The sequence below is a fragment of the Gavia stellata genome, chromosome 21 (genome assembly GCF_030936135.1).
Source record: "Gavia stellata isolate bGavSte3 chromosome 21, bGavSte3.hap2, whole genome shotgun sequence".
Classification (NCBI taxonomy): domain Eukaryota; kingdom Metazoa; phylum Chordata; class Aves; order Gaviiformes; family Gaviidae; genus Gavia; species Gavia stellata.
This window is the reverse complement of record NC_082614.1, coordinates 4,309,195-4,330,534: the sequence shown is the minus strand read 5'-3', so window position 1 is coordinate 4,330,534 and position 21,340 is coordinate 4,309,195. Positions and strand designations below refer to the sequence as shown.

At 43.9% G+C, this 21,340-nt stretch overlaps 1 protein-coding gene across 1 annotated transcript; it reads left to right on the top strand.

Moving 5' to 3' along the window:
- The first annotated feature begins 963 nt into the window (after positions 1-963).
- Positions 964-15,579, top strand: RAB35 (RAB35, member RAS oncogene family). The gene is made up of 6 exons (XM_059827579.1): positions 964-1,049; positions 4,894-4,944; positions 5,715-5,838; positions 12,753-12,877; positions 12,973-13,097; positions 13,649-15,579. The coding sequence occupies exons 1-6, from the start codon at positions 998-1,000 to the stop codon at positions 13,775-13,777; spliced, it is 606 nt and encodes a 201-aa protein (XP_059683562.1). The 5' UTR covers positions 964-997; the 3' UTR covers positions 13,778-15,579.
- The last annotated feature ends 5,761 nt before the right edge of the window (positions 15,580-21,340 follow it).

The following is a 21,340-nucleotide window of genomic DNA, read 5'->3' as shown; positions in this document are numbered from 1 at the left end:
TGTGTGTTAGACAATCGCCAGAGTGTTGTTTGAAACTGTGGATTTGGGCTGTGGATGGTGCAGGCACAACTGCCAACGTGTGTGAGGTCAAGGCCCTTCCTGAGCCAACACAGGCGTATCTCTGGACTAAAAACCCGTGGAATCTAACTCCAGACTGGCCTGAATTGCCAGGCCTGCATGACACACCTGAGCATTTCATATCACTTTGCTGTGGGCTTCCTCACCTGCAGGTTGGGCTCTGATGGGAACTGTTCTTGAAGCTGTGCAGCTTGCTGCTTTGGCGCACAGGCATCTTGTTGAAGAAGCAAAACGCGTTCCTAGCCATTGTGGTCTGCTCCTGTGGCTTCCCAGAAGTGGAGCTGACAGTGCCTGAAGGCGCTGGGGGTTCCTTCACGCCTTTGGGGCTTTCCTGGGGGCAGCCCCCCCTTCTCTGTCTGCAGGCTTCCTGCAAGCGCCTATGGGAGCCCAGGTGGACACACCGCTGCCTGCCGGAGGTGACCCGGCAGCTCAGCAAAGGGGGAAAACAAGCTACTAGCGGAGGGGAAGCAGGGCACGGGCCCCGGTACGGAAGAGGGAGGGCGACAGCCGCAGCACGGCCCGTCCCTCACAGCTCTGTCATGGCCACCAAAGGCCGTGAGGAGCCCTCACCCCGCCCCACCTTCTGCGCAGGCGCGGCCAATGGGCGCCGCACCGTTTAGCGGGCGCATGCGCAGCGACCGCCGCGGAGCGGAAGGAGGAGGGTGTCGCCCTTCCCGCGCAGGCGCGTCGAGCCGCGCTCTGCGGAGTGTGCGCATGCGTGCAAGGAGGGGAGCAGCGCGTGCGCGGCGGCGTGCCGGCGCAGCTGGCGGCCTCTGTCGGCGGTGCGCATGCGCGGCGGCACCGCTGTCAGTTCCGGCTGTTTGTTCGGGAAGTGGATCCGGCCCGGAGCCGCCGCCGCCGCCCCCTCCCCCCCTCCCCGCTCGCTCCGCCGCCCGCGGCCGTTCCCGCCGCCCCGGTCATGGCCAGGGACTACGATCACCTCTTCAAGCTGCTCATCATCGGCGACAGCGGTGAGGGCGGGCGGGCGGCGCGGCCCGGGGGCGGGGGTAGGCCGCTGGCGGGGTGGCCGCCCCTTTCCTCCGCCCGGGCTGTGAGGGGCCTGAGGGCGGAGGCGGCGGGGCCGGGCCGGGCCGGCCGGCGCGGGGGAGGCGGGGAGGGCGGCCCCCTCCCGGGGCACCCGCGGGACCGTTGCGGCCGGTTCCCCGGCGGCGGGGCTCCGCCACCGTTGTCCTGTCGGTGCCGCGGCGCTGGCCTCTGCTCGGGCGGGTCGCCTGGGGACCCCCGCGCTTTGAATGAGAGGGCGCGTTTGCTTGGGCTTCCTAAGTTTTTATCTGATGAACCTGCGGAACTGGCTACCACAGGATGTTATGGTAAATAGCCCGGCTGGCTTTAGGAAAAGGAAGATTAGGCACGTAGAAGTAAGGGCAGCGTCGGCGTCCGCGCTAGCATCAGCCTTCGCGAGCCGCATGTTCTGGGGGCGCCTACTAAGCCCTCGCTGGGATGAGGAGGGAATTCCCTTCCCCTGTGACAGGCGGTTTAAGGCATCGATGGGAAGGGCTGGCTGCTCCTCAGCCCTAGGCACCATTGTTTCCAGTGTGGCAACTACTACGTTTTAATACTCTTTGTTATCTTAATCGTTTCTTAAGACCCTTTCCATGCTTCAACCTGAAGTCTCAGTTCTAGAGTTTGTCACTTTTTATAAAATAAATCCTTGAAGAGCTGGTAGCTTTGTGTACTTCTAGTTACACTATAGGATGCAAATACGTAAAATAGTTATGGATAAGGGGTAGTTAGATTTTTGAAAATAGACCTGAGAATATTTCTGCAGCAGTTTCAGAAACTTCTGGAGGGCTAGAGCATGAACTCAGCATGTGTCTGGTGCTTTAGTCTAGGTCCGTAAGAATTGGGACTGGGAAGATTCCTGCCTTCAGTCCAGTTCAGTGTTGGTAACACTCCAACAGCTTACAGTTTAATTTCCATAAACTGGAGAAGAAGGCATCCACCCTCTTCTTTTAATAGAGGTGTGGTCCATAAGGCAGCAGGTCCCAGCATGCAGTTAGGCATGGCTCTTGGGTGAAAGTGTAATGTTGCATGATCTTGGCAGTTGTCACCTCCAGAAGCTTTAGCTGTATGTAAAAATGTTTTATTCTATACTAAACTGTGTCTGCGTGAAGGGATCTAAAGAAGGAGAAAGGGCAACAGCTTCAAAACAGCTTAAAACCCCAGGCACTTTTGGGAGCCTATGGATTTAGTAAACCCAAATGCTGTGTTCTGAGTAAAGCAGTAACTCTGTTGCTTGCTGATGAGTTTCAAAACTGTTCAGGCAAGATAAACAGGATGGTGAAAACTCTGAGGAAGACTTCTCATTTTGAACAATTAAATGGAATTTCTCAGCTGCATCTTCTTGAGTCCCTATAGTGTATCCAGTGAGAGGAAAAAAGTGTTGTGAGAATTGTTGGGTTGCCTGTGGTTCTCTGTTGTTGTAATTAAATCTCACTATGTAGTTTGAATATTGATTTTTCTTTTTTGATTTTTGTTTTTTGCTAACCCCAACAGGAAGGCTTTGTCCCTGCTTTCACAAAACAGGTTGCCTGCCTTGTTTATTGATGTTTATTCCTTGCAATAGGAAGTGGACTGATACTGGATAGGATGATTGTGTCTCATTTGCTTTCCCCTGTATGCAAATATGTCAAGAGGGTAGTAGGTTTGTGTGTTTTTAGACCAGATCATCTTGAAAAGCTGCTGGTGATCTCAGTTGTGCCAAATATTTAAAAATAATACAGACGAGCTGTGCTTTGCATGTGCTTCTTTAATTCACTTGTGCTTCTTTAATTCACTCTACCATTCAGTAAAATATGGGGTTTAGAAACTGGTATGGCACAGAAATTTGCTTTTAATTTTGATTTTGCAAAGCCAATAGGCCTTTTTTGTTGTTGTTTCATTTTGCTGTCTTCAACAAGCAAAGAGGCCCTGCTAGCCTTCTCTTTTCAACTCTTCAAATAACTCTGTGTAGGAAGCAGAGGGTCACAAAGAATGTGGTTTCTCTATATGTGAACAGTATGGGTCAGAAGCAGTGTTTGTTTAGTGAGATCGTTGTCATCGGGAGCATGTAGAACTTCCTAAGTTCAGGAGGTTTCTCTTCTCTGGAAGCTGCCTGAGTGCTAAGAGCAGTATCGACAAGACTGTGTCTGTGCAGCAGTGGACAGTCTGACAAAGCAGTGGTCATGTGCAGTCCGGGCAGCTCTGCAGTGTAGCCTGAGGCTGACTGATGTTTTAAGAAGGTGGTGTGGTCTGACGAGTCTGTGGGTTTCAGCATCTACTTTCTTTTTATTAAGCTGAAGGCCAAGGCTGCTTGATCAAGAAGCATAGTACTTTTTGAAGCCTTTTTCTTTTTTTTTAACCTTAGCCAACTGTTATTTTGCAGGGTTTTAGCTCTTGCTTAATAACCAGTCATCTGTTAAAGTTTAGGAACTGCTCTGCTACCTTTTTTGAGCTCAGAGGTATTCAGTGTATGCACACTGTAACTTTGTATTTTTTAGTAGCATGCTTTTTTTTCTTTAAGATTTGTACTACTCAGTGAGAAATGAGCATGGTTTCTCCAGATGTCCTGTGATTTGAACTCTTTGTAAATGAGATTTGGCTTACTGGAATCATGCAGATTTCTAGGCTTGGTTTTTTTTGCTGGTAGCTATCTTCAGATGCCAGCAGCTGAGAACTTGTGGACTTCTGTGTAGTCTTTGCATCTGCCTTTTACACAGGTCTTCTATTAAGAAGAACTTGCAAGTTACACATCATCAAAATGATTAGCTTAAATAACTTCTACCTGAAAAGATTTAATAGGCAATCACCCTGGGGAAGTTTAATTTCATCTTCACGCCATAGCAGACTTCTTTTTTGGGGAGAAGGGAGAGGAAGGGACATTAACAGCAGAAAAGTTATGCAAAGATAACAGCTTTGAGGCGTTCTGATATGCAGGTTCCCTTGGTTGGGTGTGCAGGAATGAGTTTGTCTGAAGCACTGTGAAAAATGCTTCCCTGCAACAGGGTGTGATCATGGTGCAGACAATCATGTAAGGAAAGCCTGGATGAAGTGCTACTTAAAGCACTTAGAGAAATGTTTCATGGAACATTTTGGCAAAAGGTACAATTTTAGAAGGGTCTATGTCCTTCCTGTTAGATGTGGAACAAGCCTGTTTTGGACGGCAATATAGAACAATGGTTCCCAACTCCCCTGTTTGGTTTAGGCTTCTGTTAAACTGTGGCCATGATAACATAAGCTTTATAGTAACTCTAGTCTCATTGTCTTAAGTAGTCCAAATTCCACTGCCGTTCAGCACAGCATAAATGAATGGGAGGTAGGCAGTGGTGTTAAGCACGATGTGCAAGTGGAATTCAACAGAGTAGTTTAGAGCAGTGTTCTGAGTACTTGTTAATTAGCATGACATACTCATTTTTGGATCTTTCCTCAGCAAGTGCAAGTCTACTGATCGTAAACTTGCTTTTAGTTATTACTCTTTTATGACCTCTTAGAACTGACCACAGTTCAAAAGCTACTGTGTGAGAGTTTGCTGAGGGCTGGAGGAAAGAGGGGACAAACCACCACCACCATCCCCCGCCCCCCCCTTCCCCGTACTGCTCCAAGAAGCATACCGAGTCTTGGAGTGACTGCAGTGTGCTGGATCAAATCTTCAAGGGGAGTACTGACTTGAATAGTCAAGGTGGATGGTACTAAATGATTTGCTGAGAAAAGATCCTAATTAGAGTTAAAAATGCAGTGAATGGGTAAAATACTGTTATGTTACCTGACACCCAAGATGACTGTATTCAAAGATCTTGCTGTCTTTGTTTGTCATAGGTGTGGGCAAGAGCAGTTTGCTGTTGCGTTTTGCAGATAATACGTTCTCAGGTAAGTGTTTTGTTTACGTCAATAAGCAAAATGGTCAAGGTCTGCTCTAGTGCCGCTGGTTGGCAAGTTCTCTTCTGCATTTACCCACTGATAGCTGTACTAGGAATACATTACGTTCCTAACTTTGCTTCTCTTGGTATAAGCCTATACAAGCCATCCTGTCTGATCTTCACTTGCAACTGAAAGTACCACAGTATTTAAATACTGCCATGGTTCCAGAAATAGCTTAGGTTTTTTAGCCTATGCTGTACTCTGTGCAGACTTCCCATTGTCCCTTTGAGATTTAGACTGATTGAATATTGTGGCTAAACCACTTACATTTGTGACATAATTAATTTATTGGGAGAAAACTCTTAGAACAGACTGTGTTCAAAATAAGTGATTGCACGAGCATTTAAAGCAAAGCTGTGTCTCAGAATTTTCACAAGTGAATTACTTGCATAGTTACTGTCCATTTCTTGAGATATTTGGATGCTTACTCTTGATGACCAATGCGGTAGAAGAATAATTTTATTTTGTAACACTGAGTTTTAAATTTTAAGGGTGGGATGGGAGACGTGGCTTTATGGCTAGAAAAAAGCTGTTAGCTGCAGATAAAAATATGCAGATCAGCATAACCTGATAGGGTATTTTAAATGATAAGCAGATAGGGGGAACCTTGTACTCCTGTCCAATCTGAGAGCTACTGCCAAATAGCGTTCAGAAGTGTGCTTTGGGACGTCCAAAATAAACAAGACTTAGGTTCTCACTGATCCACGCTTTCCCTTCAGGCAGCTACATTACCACAATTGGAGTGGATTTTAAAATCCGGACAGTTGAGATCAATGGAGAGAAGGTGAAGCTACAGATCTGGGACACAGCTGGACAAGAGCGCTTCCGGACTATCACATCAACGTGAGTATAACTGGGCTTTGTGATATGTAGCTTCATGTATGGATCTTGTAGTTTAGAGTTACGGTTTAGATATTTTAACCTTGCAGTTGATTAGCTAACAATAGCTTTGCTGTCTGTACAGTGGGACTTCTCTCAGCTGTTTCAGAACAGATAGTGGTGGTGATATTGTGGCTAGGTTTGAGACTGGGATTTCAGATTTCCTCACTCTTCTGGGCGTTTCTATGATGGCTTTGGATTATTCGTCTGCTTTAGTTTCCAAACAATAGAACTGGAGTTATTTCACTGTTTTGCATATACTAGAAAACTTGTCTGAGAAGCCTGTCCAAGAAGGTCATCCTCTGATTGTATGTATTGCAGGAGTACAGAGTGCAACCCCTCCGTTAGTGTCATATAACTAAAGAATAACTTTGAGATCGAAGAATAGGATTTCCGATATTTAGTCGTCTTTTCTGAAAAATGCATTTTAGCGGCTATCTTTGTGTGGAGTTCTGTTGAAGCAGACGCCCACATGAAGTTAACCTTTTGCTTGGTTTGAGTTCAGTTTCATGCTCATTGTCCTTTTGAACAGCGTGTGCACAGCTTTTCCTGTTCCTGAAGAAACCACACCCAGGGCTGCAGCGGTGGGAACTAAGAATAAAATGTGTTTGTAAACTGATTGCAGTAAAGGTGGGACTGCTTACCGTGGCGCTGGGGGAAGAGGAAAAAATACACTTGGAAATGGAACTTTTATTTCCTTTGGATATTAAAAATTCTTGAAAGACCTAGGTGTTTCACTTGGTCTTTCATGACTGACTTATCTTTTGGCTCCTAATTGAGAGGAGGATCGTTTTCAGCTGATGTATTAATTAACTTACTCAGACATAAAAATAATAAGTTTGGTTGCATGTGCATTACATCTAAACAGCTAGAAATGGGAAAATTGAACCTGATGTGTGCACCGCCCCTTTCCTCTGTGCTCCTATACGGGTATTACTGGATTACTTCCATTGTTTCTGAAGTGTTTAGCTTGAAAAAACTCTGTTGCCTCTTGTAGGGTTCCTGTGTGTGACATCACTTCTTGTTTCAGCGCTGCAGGCAGCTTCGGGCAGGAAGTGGCGAAGGGGGAGGCAGCAATGCGCTGCTGTGGCTCCTGTCAGCTGTGCGTACAGGCTAGTCACAGAGTGCCCCAATTAGTGCTGAGTCAGCAAATGGCTTTCCTGTTTTCAGATTCCCTGACACGACTTGGAGCTGTGTTAATGAGTGTTGGATTGTGGGGCTGATGCCAGCTAGTTCAGAAAGCCATGGTATCCGGCACTGAACGGGGAATACCAGGAAAGGAGGCTTTCTTTTTTGAACGGGAATAGCCACAGATGGGACTTCGTGTAGTGTTTTATGTACATTTTTTTCTTTGATTACCATTTAAAATGGAGAAGCTCAAATGAAGGCGTTTGTGCCATGACCTGTTTGAACTCTGCTACTACTTTCTTGTGCATAGCTTTTTACCAAAATGAGGTACATTTTACTCTTGGGGAAGTGAAGGCCCCAGTTTTCCTGCCTTAACTCTGGTAGAGTAGTTGTAGAATCTTCCATGGTCAGGAAAGAAAGATTTGATTTTTTTGCAACTTTAAGCAAAGAAGTTCCTGTGTCCGAGTGCGTTTGAAGTGTTGAGGAAAACACTCTGGGAATGCTGGTTACGTTGTCATGAGGGCTCCTCTTGCTGCTAGGTCGGCTAGCTGTGACTGTCTAGTTTCACTGATATTTTTCAAGAGGCACTCTGGACCTAAACATATCACCTATAAAACCAGGAGATAACAAGATTCTGATTTTGGAAATGGTTCTATCTTTTTTTTTGTTTTTTTATTGGCAAAGTATTACCATAACTGATATGCTTATCCCAAATTGCGTGACAAATTGAGTTAGCGTGCTAGTACTTACGAAAGGGCTTGGCTACCAAATCATGGGTGGAGTGTGAGTGCACTGTCAACAGTGTAGTAGTCTTTGTTTAGTCTTTGATGAGATTGAGGTTTAGATTGAGGTTAAGAATATAAAAAGGTGCTCCTGCAGTATTACTGTAGGCCAGGAAGTCTCTTTACAGTTAAAGGTAGAGCTCAGATTGATGTTGAGCCAAGCCTGGCAAGGAAGTCTGAAATTAGAGCCCATCTGGTCATAATAGTAATAGGTTGGAAGTACTGCTGGGTACTAGAATTGCAAAATGGTAGAGGTGGTAGGAAGTTAACAGTAGAAAATTGGGAAACATAAAAAGGTTATATACTATTTTGATTTTACTTGACTAGAGCTACAGAAGCTGAAGAACAGAATAAAACTGTTAAGGCACAGAAATCAAGTTGATCTGGAGTATTCTACAGAAACTCAGGAAAAATAAACTAGATCAGAATTTCAGACTGGGAAGTATAAAAGACAGCAGCTGTTTTTACTGTCTATTAAATGTGGAAATACTGGGATAGCTGGTGCCTAGTGGGAGGAGAGGCCAAGTTGTGTGAATTTGGTTGGCTTGGAACGTCATCCAAACTCTAAATTTGATTTAAATTCACCAGAGATGTAGCAGGCCAGGACTCAAGCTGTATTAGCAGGAATACTTAAGATGCATGAACAACCAGTTCCTGTACTTGATTTGACCTTTTAGATAGGACTACTTTGTCCTGATTCAGGACTGTGGGCTTAGGATTTAAGCTTTAAATAATAGTTGTCAGATGCTAGCTCAGGATGAATAGTGATAGCAGAGGGACTTTCTGCCATGCATTTCTGTGGAATGGCATGTTCAAGAGAGGGATAAGCTTTCTGAGATGATAGAATTGCTGTATCTTGTAAACCAGATATGATGGTCGAAAGACTAGTCAACTGACCTGTGACAATAGATGTGCTTCCAGGAAGCTGAAGAAAAGATGAGTATGAAACCAGATTGTTAGAAGTCTGTGGAATTGGTTAGAGGACTGAAAACCAAGAAAACATGTATACTACAAACTAGTGAAATACTGACAAAGATGTTGGATTTATCCAATGGCCTATCTTTCAAATTGGCCAGTTACATTTTTTTTTCTGGAAAAATGAATGTACGTGTCCTACTGAACTGATACAGTCAATAATACTCTGTCTCTTCTAAATCTGACTTAGCTACCATCATGCTTCACGAAAGTAGTTATTATAACTCCAGATGCTAATCTTGGGAAGCAATTACTAGAGGAAATCTGAGAACTTTCTTATTAGTATCTTGCAGTAGGGAGTACCACAATCAATGGAAAAATGTTCCCTTCTGCTTAGAAAGGTAATCTTCAGAGATGGGGAGGAAGAATGCAGGTGGCTGAACGACACGATGAGTTTGGTTAACCAGTTCTGAAGATTTTCTGTATCAAGTCTGCAGTATTAGTAGGTAATGTTTCAAAGGCAGTAAGCTTATGTCTTTAAGCTTCTTTAAATATAATTCTGTAAGTAGAACAAACAACTTAGGTGGTACTGTATTTATTTCAACTTAAATGTTATAATTCTTAAGCCTTTTCCACACCAAAGCTAAATGTAAAGCCTTTAGCTCTAGGAAACTTTTCCAACTGTATGGAAGATAGTTGGCTGCTACCAAGCATCCAAGGTCATATACAGGTCAGGTTTGGTTGTCTTTCACCTCCACAAGATACTTTCATGAACACTCTAAACATGAATAACTGTTCTATAACTGTTTTTTTTCTTTTTCTCTGTATTTCATTAATGTATTTATTACTAGGAGTAGTAGCAGGTACTGGCTTTTGAGGTTTGTAGGGTACATGGCAGAGCACACCTACCTTACAGAGGACAGCTAGCATCAGTCGTTTAACCCTTGAATGGAAGGCTGAGATTGAGAACTTCATTTCTCTTCTGCTCTCATTTCTGTGGTCTCCATCTTCCCTAAAATGTGGCTGGGAAGAAGATAAGGCATTCTTTCCCTGGTGTCAAAGCCTCAACTACCTCTTGGTTGCCAAAAACACAAAATTTACACCTACTCCTCCCTGAATGCCAAAAGCCCCATCTGTTCTCTACTTGCCAAAGCCTACAACTTGTTATAAAACCAATTCTGCACTGCATCGTTCTGAAATTTCAAGTTTGGGGTAGGATAAATCAGATTTTGTTTTCTATTACTGTCCTGCACTTGGGGTTGGAGAATCTTTGCCGTACTTGTTAAACCTAAAATGTTATGTAGGACATAAGGCTGTACCTAACAGATGACAGAAAATAGCATGACTAGCTTTTTGAGGAAAAATGTGTATTATAGGGCTTAAGAGTTAGAGAATAAAAGGTAGTCATGGTCTTATCTCTGGGGCTGCTAAAAGGTAATGTCAGCCAATGGAGAAAATGACATTTAGTGTAGGTGAGGGGTTGGCAACCTTTCTAGAACGACGTGCCAGACAATTTTCCCTTCCAAAAATAGAAGCAGTGTATGCTGGTAGGAACTCAGCAGGAGTCAGGGGTTGCTGTCTTGCACAAAGGAAGATATTTCTGATGAGTAGGTTGGCAATATTATGCTTTGTGGCAGGAGCTCCCAGCTCCTGCAGAGTTCTGAATGCCATAGTGGTCTGTGCTGCATGGTCCAGCCCCGAGTCCTCATCCCTAGGAGCAAATGACGACTGTGCTGATGACATGTCAGGAGTGGGATCTATGTGTGCAGGGTGCATGTTATTCTACTCCCTGACATCATATGCTTTGCTTAGAAGAAAACCTAGGTGCGTGGGCAAGGTAGGAGCAGCAGGATGCTCCGTTGGGTCCTCGGGTTTGGATGACTGGGATACCAGGCATGGTTTTATGGTGTGCACAGCAGAATGAAGCAGCTCTGCGTAGGTGTAGCTGAACCACTCCGTTTCTCTAAAGGCTAAGTGTTGTCTTTGCAAATGTAATACTCGGGGAGGAAGTGGTATGTCAGCCTGAGGGTTGCTGAATTAAAAGACTATTAGGTGATATGGGAGAGTTTGAAGATAATTAGTTTATTGTTCAGATGTAGAGAAATCTAGTGTGTTGATAGGATCAGAGATCTTTCCCTTTCTGATGTTATCACACAAAACAGTATTCATCAAAAATGGTGTGCAGTATGTGTTATTGTCAGGAGAGGATGGATTATTTTTGCAATGTGTGGATTCAGGCTATGGAATACTTCTTCCTCTAAAGGATCTAAGTTATGAAATAAAGTCGACTTGTAACGAAGTAAAGCAAAAATGCAGTGCTGTAGCAAGTTTTAAAGCTGTTAAAGGAACTGATTGCGAATGGACTAGAATATTTGAAAGTGCAGGATCTCTTATGGGCTGGGAATAAGGAATTCTTACCTGAGTTAGTTATTGCCAAGGAAAGTGAATGTACAGCATAAATTACTGGTAGAACATGGCGTGGAAGAAGTATTTGACTGTCTTCTGAAAGTGCTCAGATGAGCAATAGGAGCAGGCTCTCCTACTTCTGTAGAGTGAGTACGTATCGTATCGTAGCAGAGTATTGATACCCAGTGACTGTCACTACAAAATGATCATGAGAGGAAAGGGGCAGGGGGAGATGCGTGCATGCTGTCTGTGATACACGCCTGTCTGTGGAAGGCTGTCTTGATGGTTTATAAAGGCAGGCGGCTTCTGTTACAGAAGGGATGATGAGGCTACAGATGGGGAAGAGATAGTGACTTGCTCAAGGGCATCAGTAGAAGTAGTAAGCCAAAGCTTTGAGATCTTCTGAAAGGTAGTGCATTTGGGTTAGATTAAAAGGCTTTGAAGTTCAAAGGTGTGTTCGCTGAGTTGGAATAAATTATCAAAGAGGACTAAAGCAGACACTATGGACATCTCTAAAGTGCAGTGGAAGGGAGAGTGCTGCAAGAGGTGCTTGTGGTAAGAGATTAAGGTCTAGAAATGCTGTCACAATTTAAGGGAAAGTCCTCGATTTTGGTATGCTGGATTCTTGAATTTGTTTTATTAAAAATTTCCATATTGATCATAAAAAAGAGGAGGACATGAAAGGGAAAGACTAAAGCTACACAAAATATAAAAACTGGATGCTGGTGAAGACCTCACTGTCAACTGTTTCAATTATGGTTTTTGGGTTTTTTTGTTTGTTTGTTTTGGCCAAAGCTGCCTAATTTGCAGTAGGCAAAATACCTGGTAGCCTTGTGAATGTGGCTGAAAACTGAGAAGGTGGAGCTTACTTTTTTTTAATATAGCATTCTCATGGTGTGCATACTGTCTGCCTTTAGTAGGTTCATGCAGCTGATAATGTTGGAACTTGAATTCAGATATTTTTCTTGCATATCAGAATTGCTCATCATCTTTTAAAGGTGCTGGTTGCCCAAGACTAATGGGAATAAACTGAAATGAAACTTATTTTTAATGGCTAAAGGTAGCAGAGTTGAATGCACATATGGAGTCGATCTGTTGAGTAGGAAGGTGCGATCAGAACACAGTCACTCAACAAGACAGAAATTTTTGTGAGCTCGTGAGAACTGTGACTGAGAGTTGAGTATATTTGGAGATCTGCTAGAATTTTAGTCTCTAAGTGATCTTTCCCAGATAACAAAATTTCTGCGAAAACTTGATGTGGTTTGTACAACGCGAAGGTTCGCATCACAGCCGGTTCTGAGGACATATTGAGGGCACTGCTACCTTTTGCTCACATAGCTGGAAGACAGTATTCATCTTTGAAGGTCTTGACAACCTGAGCAAGGAAGTAAATGGCAGTTTTCGGACTTTGAAACCTAGTTGTATTGACTAAATGGGCAGGGAACTCTAGGTTTAGAGGAATAGCATGTGATCTAGCTGTTGTAAAAGAATTAAATGACTCCCAGTGGAAAGAAAATGGGGGCACTTGATTGCTGTAACTAACATGGGGATTTGTTATGAACCTTGTAAATGCTAAGTGAAAGAGAAAGAGCTGAGAAGGTGATACTTAGCTTGAGTTAACAATTATTGTCTTTTCCTGTTCCGTAGGTATTACAGAGGAACACATGGGGTCATTGTTGTCTATGATGTAACCAGTGCAGAATCTTTTGTGAATGTAAAACGGTGGTTGCATGAAATCAATCAAAATTGTGATGATGTCTGCCGGATACTAGGTAAGTTTCTGATCAGAGAGTTACAACATCTTATTTAGTGGGATGACCTTCTGAAGTACCAAACTGACTTTCCTTTTTTTCCTTTTCTTTTTTAGTGGGGAATAAGAATGATGACCCAGAGCGAAAAGTTGTAGAAACAGAAGATGCCTATAAATTTGCTGGGCAGATGGAGATCCAATTGTTTGAGACCAGCGCCAAAGAAAATATTAATGTGGAAGAGGTAATATAATATGCAGAAGAGTATAGATAAAGTTGTTTTGGGATAATGGTTTGGGAAAAAATAAGAATTACATTCTTCCCATTGAGGAAGAAAGATAAAATGCTGTGTACAAGTTGCAAGTGAGTAGGTAAAATGTCAAGAAGAGACATCCAACTGTGTTTGGAAGAGTTAGGGAAGCGAAATGAAGGAGCCTATGTTGCATTTTCACTAGCTTTACAGTGCTAACATATTAGGCATGGTCTCGGGAAAGACTTGTCACTAGGGAGGATGCTTCTGGGAGGGAGGACTGCCCTATCTTCACTCCTGGCCTCAGTTGGCAAACTGACCTGTTTTTATTTTCATGTTTGGGAAAGGGGATAGAGGGGCTATTGATTTAACTTGGGATTGGGTCAGGAAGATACTGGATTTCCGCTTGGCCCATAGTGGGTTAGGAAAGATCTCTGAAACATTACTGAAATACCTAGAAAAGTGGAGTTGCTTTGAAAGAACAGCATCCCGCAAAAGCTATCCTGAGTTCCTAGGTGGTGTGAACTTGCTTGTTTCTCTTGCAGATGTTTAATTGCATTACAGAGCTAGTCCTGCGAGCAAAGAAAGAAAACTTAGCAAAGCAGCAACAGCAGCAACAGAATGATGTGGTGAAGCTAACGAAGAACAGTAAAAGGAAGAAGCGGTGCTGCTAATGCCCTTTCCCTGCTGCAGAGACTCTGCTCTCAGACAGATCAGCCCCTCCAGCTAGACTCGGGCAATTCCACTGGGGCAGGCTTTGGGAGGACTTTCTCAGTTTTGTGCCGTTATTTAAAGATTATTTTTTCTCCATGTTTTCTATCAAGAGGCGCTGGCACCTTACCACTTCAGTGCCAAGAAGGTATCGGATGGAATATTGCCCCCCTCTCCTCCCCTGCTCATTCCAGTGCGCCTTGTAGACAAGAAAGGACGTTGCCTACCAAGTGGACTAATTAACCCAAGAGTTTGTATATAATGTATATTGCTTTAACCAGCCTCGCCTCCCTGTTGTCGCTTCGGCTTATGCCTTCTAAATGTCAACCAATCATGGACTGCAGAGTTCATCTTTTTAAAGAAATAGTACAAAGTTCTTAATTAGAGTTGGCGTCAGGCTGGCAGCAACTGCTTCCTGGGGCCTCCGGCTTCATTTCTGTTGGGCTCCAGGCTGGCAACTGGTGCCCCTGGGGCCTATGGCTTCACCTGGAGTTCCAGGCTTTTGCTGGGGCTCAGGCTTTGTTTTTCTAGGTACCAGGATTGCAGGTGTTGCTGCTGGAGCCTGGGGTTTCACTTCACCAGCCCCTGGGCTGGCAGCTGGTGCTGCTGCTGGGGCCTTGAATTTCAGTTTGCCGTGATCCAGGTTTGTGGCTGGGTCCTTGGGTTTCACCTTCTTGCACTGCAGCCCAGCTGTACCTGTGCTGTCCTTTAGTTTGTATCAAGATACTGAAAAACAAACTGACCTGCAGAAGTGGGATTTATTTGGATAAAACTTTTTTTTTTTTAAAAAAAAGCAAAGTTTAACTCCTCTGACTTCTGCTTCTGGTTCTGCCAGGGTCCTAAGTGAGGGTCCATTTCTTCTGGGAACAACAAAACCCATGTGATTCTGCCAAAAAACCCCAAACTTCTCCTCGTTGCCCTGTCCACAAATAGGTGATCTGAACTTGAATGTGAATTTTGGGCGCAAAGCTTTTGTTTTTGAGAGAGAGAAAAGGCATGAAAATAAACCCAGGTGTTCTGGATTGATGTCTGAACATGAAAGCTGCTGCAGGATCATTCCCAGGAGTCTTCTATTAGAAAGGAGGACTGCTGTTTAATGTAAAGAAATGGAAAGCTTGCTTGCTTGGGTTATGTGGTGGTGGAGGATCACCCTTGGAAACAAACTGGTCTCACTATGCTCAGCAACATTTTCCTGGCCCTTGTTGGCCTTTCTGGGAAAACAAGGGCTCAGTTCATCAGCCTGAATAGATGTAGTTAAAGGTGGAGAGTGTGTGTGCGTGTAACTAAAATATCAAATGTCTGGGCTGAAAGTACATGCTCAGCACCTGAATAATTGCTGAAATAATAATAAAAGATTTTTTCCTTAAAATGACTAAAGGGCATGGAGGGACTTCCTTTAAGACCTTGAAGGTGGACGTACTCAGTTTGTCAGTAAGTGGCCCTGTGGAGTTGCTGGCCTTAGTTTGGTAGGATATGATTCACCAGTGTCCACGAGCTTTGAAACAGCCCACTTCTCTCCCTTCCTCCCCCTCCCCAGGAGAGGCTAAATTTTAGTCACTTATTTTGCCTGCATTTTTTTAGATTTTATGGGTTGTGGTAAGACCCCTAATCATACAATCACATCACAATCAATCACTTTAAAGACTTTTTTAAAAATGCAAACAATGAATGTGTAACACATTTTTTTTTAATCAGTTCAGGTGCTGGGAGTATGTATCCAGCTGCCTTCACCCGTCTCTTTTCTTCACATATCTTTCATTGGTAACCCAAGAATAAGAATGAGCTGGAATGATATTGCTAGTGTGAGCTCTGATAACTGTAAGACTTGAGCAGCTATGGAAAGTGGCGGCGTAAGTTACACCAGTCCATCCTGTCTGCTTTCTAATGTCGAATGTGGTGTGTGCCCAAGGAAGGAGCTGGGTCAGTCCTCAAAGCCTTCCTGTTGAAATGAAGCTGTCCTGTGACAGTCACCACTTTCAGATTAAAGGGCCCAGCTGCGTCCCTTTGGGACTCTTGTGGTAGCATGTGTGCAGATCTAGGAGGGAGTAACTTCATATAGGCAGAAGTAAAGAAAATGTCTGAATTTACTGGAAATGATGCAATAAAATGAGGAAATGGTGCATCCAAGCCTGGAGTGTTCTGTTATATGGAAAGATTGGTCCTCTTTGAGTCCGGGTCTTTGTGGCCACAGTTCGAACTCTGCCAATCCAGGTGTCCAACTTCCTGGCTTAAAGTGGGATTTTTTTTTTATTTTTTTTTTTCCTAGAGCTGGCTGTAGAGGAGCGATTATCTCTCTGCTCTTGCCACTGACTATTCAATTGGAAGGGGTGGGGACTGTGTTTCTAGTGGTGCTGATGTGAAGTTTCCTAAATGTTGAGAAATGGAATGTCTAACTGGTTTGCTAGGATTATTTCTGTAATGAAAGTTTCTAATTATGCTTTTTAAATAATTTTAAAAAACTAAAAATAAAGGTTACAAGCTGCCAAATCTTTTTCGAGGCTCTGTTTCCTCTGCTGTCCAGCATCTGGAGGTGGAGGGTGGCAAGCCAGGGGTGAGCTCTTCTGCTGTACGTACAGGGCATTTTTTCCTGGGAGAGGCTATTGGCAAAACCACAATTAATCCTTTCAAATGTTTAGTTGCTATTCTAGTTTTAAATGTGAATGAAAGAATAAGCTGGAACTGGTAACCTTATTTCTGCATGAAAGTGAGATGCTCATGATTTTATGGTAATCTTTTTGTCTTTCTGTTCAACAAAAAGCATTGAGAGAGCTTTGAAAGCTTCTCCTTGAAGGCAGCAGGGGTCAGACCCCGAGTTGATTAAAAAGCATCTGGAGTCTCTCCTTGCTTTCCCAGGAAATGAACGTATGTTTTTCTGTATAGGAACTAGGCAGCCATCGCTGTGCTTGTTGCCCTTAGCATTCACTTACCCCTGCCTGCCCTTGATGCACAAGCGGGCTACTGAGGGCAAATCCTCACTTCCGGAGAAGCGTGATGAAAGCTGGCTGTGGGAAGGTGCCTTTTCTTCTGTCTGCGCTGTTCTGGTATGTTCAGGGGAATCCTGAGGACACGTAGATGGTCTGAACTGCAGCTGGCACAAGCTGGAGGTGTTTCATTGTCCATCTGTGTTTTGTGTCTAAACTTGTTGAAGTCTGATGATCCTTCCATGTAAAGGGCAGTAAATGATACAAATGGCTGGAAGGTGGAGAAGACATACAAGCTCGCCTTTCTATTTTCCTGTGTGGTGGGAGATGTAAATGCTTCAAATGTTCTTCTCCAGGACCATTCTTTTCTGAACACATGCAAGTGCTTTATGTGGCTGAATTTCTTGGGATGATGAAGTACTAAAGGTGCTGTTAGGTGTTAAGATGACAGTTCAAAAAGTGAGCTTGTTCTGCAGCTAGGCAAGACAAGCAGTGACTTGAGAGCTGAGACGGTATCGTATAAATGATCTGTTTTATTCTGAAGAGAACTATTTACAAAAGAAGTAGAGCATTGTTTTTACTAAAAATATGCCTTTATAGATTTTTATAATATGTATCTTATAAAAACCATACATTTATTTACATTACTGCTACATACAAAAATTACAGCACTGTGGTATATGTACATATCTATAGATACATTCTTTCTGCTTGTCCCTGCTGTGTGCTTTTCCCCTCTCAATCTAAGGGAATCATTGCTGCAGCACCCAGATGCTTCCTTTCTTGGCTTTTTGGTTAAAACAATCTTGCTTTTTATAGCCGAGCGGGGAGTAGAGGGTTTGCCTGATGTAGAGGCATATCTGGAATTTACCATTCTGAGCAGGACAAGTGCATGCAGCTGTCATGTCCTTGGGCATGCAGCACTGCCTGTAACCTCACTTCTTGCTTCTCTGTGCAAAATTATTCTGTCATCGCTAATTGATCATCTCGAGGGCAAGTTGCTGATCTAAGTTTGTATTGAGATAAAGTGCTAGTGACTTGCCTTGCATTTACACTTACTTGTTTCTTGTTTACAGTTGCTTCCCTTGCAGAGTTTACTAAAGGGAGGTTGATCCCTTTTCGCTTAGGCTAGCATGACAAAACATTCGCCCAGTCACCTGTTATTTAACTGTGGGAAAGTTCTTTGTAACGTTAATCTCAGCAGGCATCTCTTCTTTGTGCAATATTTGAACAGTGACTGTGCAGCACTCCTGTTTTATTTACCATTATCTCAAAAGAAAGGCTGAGTGTTGTATTTAGAGCTGCTGATGCCACTCCTTAAATCTACTTCGGGATCCTAAGCACTTGCTGTATTAATGTGCTTCCTCCATTTTATTCACTGGAGCCGATGTTTCCTTTATGCCATGTGTGTCCTAGAAGTATCAAGTATCACAAGTGGAGTGTCTTCTAACCCAACACTGCAAGGACGATTCCAGGCTGCTGGCCATGACAGGATGGAGATGAATTTTTTAATGACAGCTCAGGGTGAAATAGTCAGGACCTTGTTAAAACACAACATGACAAATGAGAATGTGAAGGACTGCATCGATGAGGTTTTTGAAAACAAAACAACAAAACCTAGCTGCTATGTTAAGGCAGTTTCTGTTCCTGTTGAGTAGCAGCTCAGCACAAGGAGGTCTCCTTTGGTGTGTTGTCCAGTTCATTAAACCCAATTCTCTTGTATTTCTGGGTTTAGTAGTGCAACTAAGTCTTTAGGGTTAAGGGGCTAGTTTTAAGAAACCGTACCCAACTGGCACCTTAGAACATGCTGACTTTCCTCTGGCAATCTCTTCCATCATTGTTATTAAATAAATAAAATTGCAATGGGATTAAGGTAGGTTCCTCCTTCAATGAAGAGATGTGCTGTGCATTTCAATTGCCTACCCCTGCAACTGAATGAGTCATTTTCCTCTCAGCAAACATGTAGCAGAAGGCACCTTTCTTCATCTCATTCCTGCGTCTTCATTGGATAACTTAAGGCCCTTGCCTTAGCATTGCATACATACATACATACATCCATACATCCTCATGGGGGTAGAGTTCCACACAGCTGCTGGGCATGTGACTTGGAGAGCTGTTGGGGCCTGGGAAATAACAACTGACAGCAGAAAAAAGGTCCGTGAGGACCAAGATGTTGATGTGGCTCTCCCACAATAAGCAGTGCATCATTTTCAAACGGTGTATAAGACAATTGTTCACAGGTATCGCTGACATCTATGAACCCACGCCTAATTTTGCAGGTATCAAAGTTTATGTTAACACATATGGGCATAACCGAGTCCTGACAGCAGGAGATGCTGAGCACGTGCCTCATGTCTCTGCCCCATTAAGAGTCACAACATAGGTAAGATGGGAGGATGAGGACTTGCCATCCTGAGAGCGTGCTTGGCACTGCATTAAGTCCCTTTCCCTCACTTGCACAAGTGGATACAAGCAGATACTCAACAGTTGCACATTGCCTAGAAAGGAGAGGCCAAGGTTTAGTTCCTTTTCCTGCCTGTGAGCCTCCAGACTCCTTTCCCTTTAAGCAGCTGGCTGTATTGGTGCTTTACTTAAGTATTTCCTGGAGCAGGATCTGCAATCCAGGTTTCATTGCTTGCAAGTAAATGGGTTTTACCACGCAGCTTTTTACCATTGTTTTCAATCCCAAAGAGTACTCTGCTCCTTGCAACATGGAGCTACCTCAGTGCAAGATGATTTCATACCAGTATGGTAGTTTCGTGCTAACAAGGAAATATGGGAATGCTCAAATCTTTGTAGGCAGAGAGGATATTTGTACTGAGGTATTATGGATGTCCTATCCCATAGGTAAGTTGAATAATAATAAAAAACCCCAAGCCACCAACCTCTTACCTGCTTCTTAGAAGAAGGTGTTTGATACCGAATTATAGCAGAAAGCTTGTTACTGTAAATAGTGAGCAGAGATAGCAGCTCCCTGTAGGATGGTGGTTTAGCACCTAAGTTGTTGAGCAGGGCAGAGCTGAATGTGTACCTAGCTCCGTCTCCTGTGGGACAGTGTAGGTGGTAGCCTCTTTAAAGCAACAGGGAAACAAATTAGGGCCTGTGGGTATTGCGAGCTGGGAGAATGTGTGAAAATTGCATGACAGCAACGGGACATCTCTGAACTTAGGCTGGCGTTCCTCACTGGTTTATGACAGTAGACTGTGTTAAAGAGAAGAGCTGTGAGGTGCCTATCCAGTGCGTAGGGAAGGTCCCTACTTAAGTATTGCAGGATTTCTAGCACCACTGTGTGCATACACCAAATAAGCTATGTTCCTTCTCCTTGATCAAGTCATGCTTACAGCAAAGCAGGCTCTGATCATCTTCAATCAAAAGGAGATTTGGCTACCTGCTCGCCTAAGGGCTGAGTAGTAAATGACCCGCAGGCAGGGACAAATACTCATCATTTTCATCAGGCCATAGCTAATGTTACTGTGTGGGGCAGAGTAAGCTGCAGGCTTTCCAGAGCTTTGTAGACACCCTAATTGCCTTTGGCTTTAGTGAAGGTAGATGCCTGCGTGCTTTCTGAGGATCAAGTCTGCCAACCCAGCATCAAAGACCTACTGACATCATTATGGGTAGGCTTTCAGTGAATAATTGGTTAGGCTTTTTTGGGGCCTATCCAGTTAAAATGACAGGTTTATTACTCTGTTTGGGAGGTGTACATGGCTTTGGGGAAAGGTGTGTGACTTGCTGAAGCTCCACAACTGCCTTTGGCCATTGGAGGGACAGCAGGTGCCCCAGGACTGAACATCCACAACTTTTATCCAGTTTGCAATCCATTGTAGATGGTCAGTCTCTTGGGGAGAAATCCTTAACCTTCTGTGTAACTACAGACTCTGCAACTCTTATCTCTGTGACAGGAGGGAGCTAGAGAAGGCAGTAACATCAGCAATCTTACAATTGCCCTGATCTGCGAGGAGCCTGGATTCTAGGCGAGGGGTGAACACCTACGCAGAGCTGCAGGGGAGATGGCGCCCAGGCAGGATCTGCAGGGAGGGCTCAACTTCCGTCATGGAGAAAGCTACACTTGTCAAAACACGGTAATGCTGGGGCCAGAGCGACTCCAGTCTCAGTGGGATGGATGAAGGATATCACAGCTTCCAGGACTGGAGGGCAGTATACGTGACTCCCCTCTCTTGCATTCAGCTCTGTTCCTTCCCCGCTGTGGCAGCAGTTCTCAATCCCCTGCGCTGCTTTTTCTTGGGGCTGCTTATTTCCTTCTCCAGCATGAGAATGCTTTTAAGACAATCAGATTATTCTTCACAGCAGAAACTGGACTGTGTCTAAGCGCCTAAAATATACCCTGAAGTTTATCACTTCACTTAAGGAATAAGAAAAGTTTCTTTCAATTATTATCACATTGTCAATTTGCAAATCTCCAATTCATGTAAACATTTGGTTCAGACCAGGTGTGGTGTAAATAGTGCAGAGTCTCGAGGGTGAACTCCTTTGCCCCCTTCTTTTTTTCTTAGTGGATCAGAGTTGGGTCCATCAGCAAGCTGGGCAGCTGCCTCACTCCCCATCTTGAAGCAGGAATTGTTGGAGAGGTTTCTCTTTTTCAAA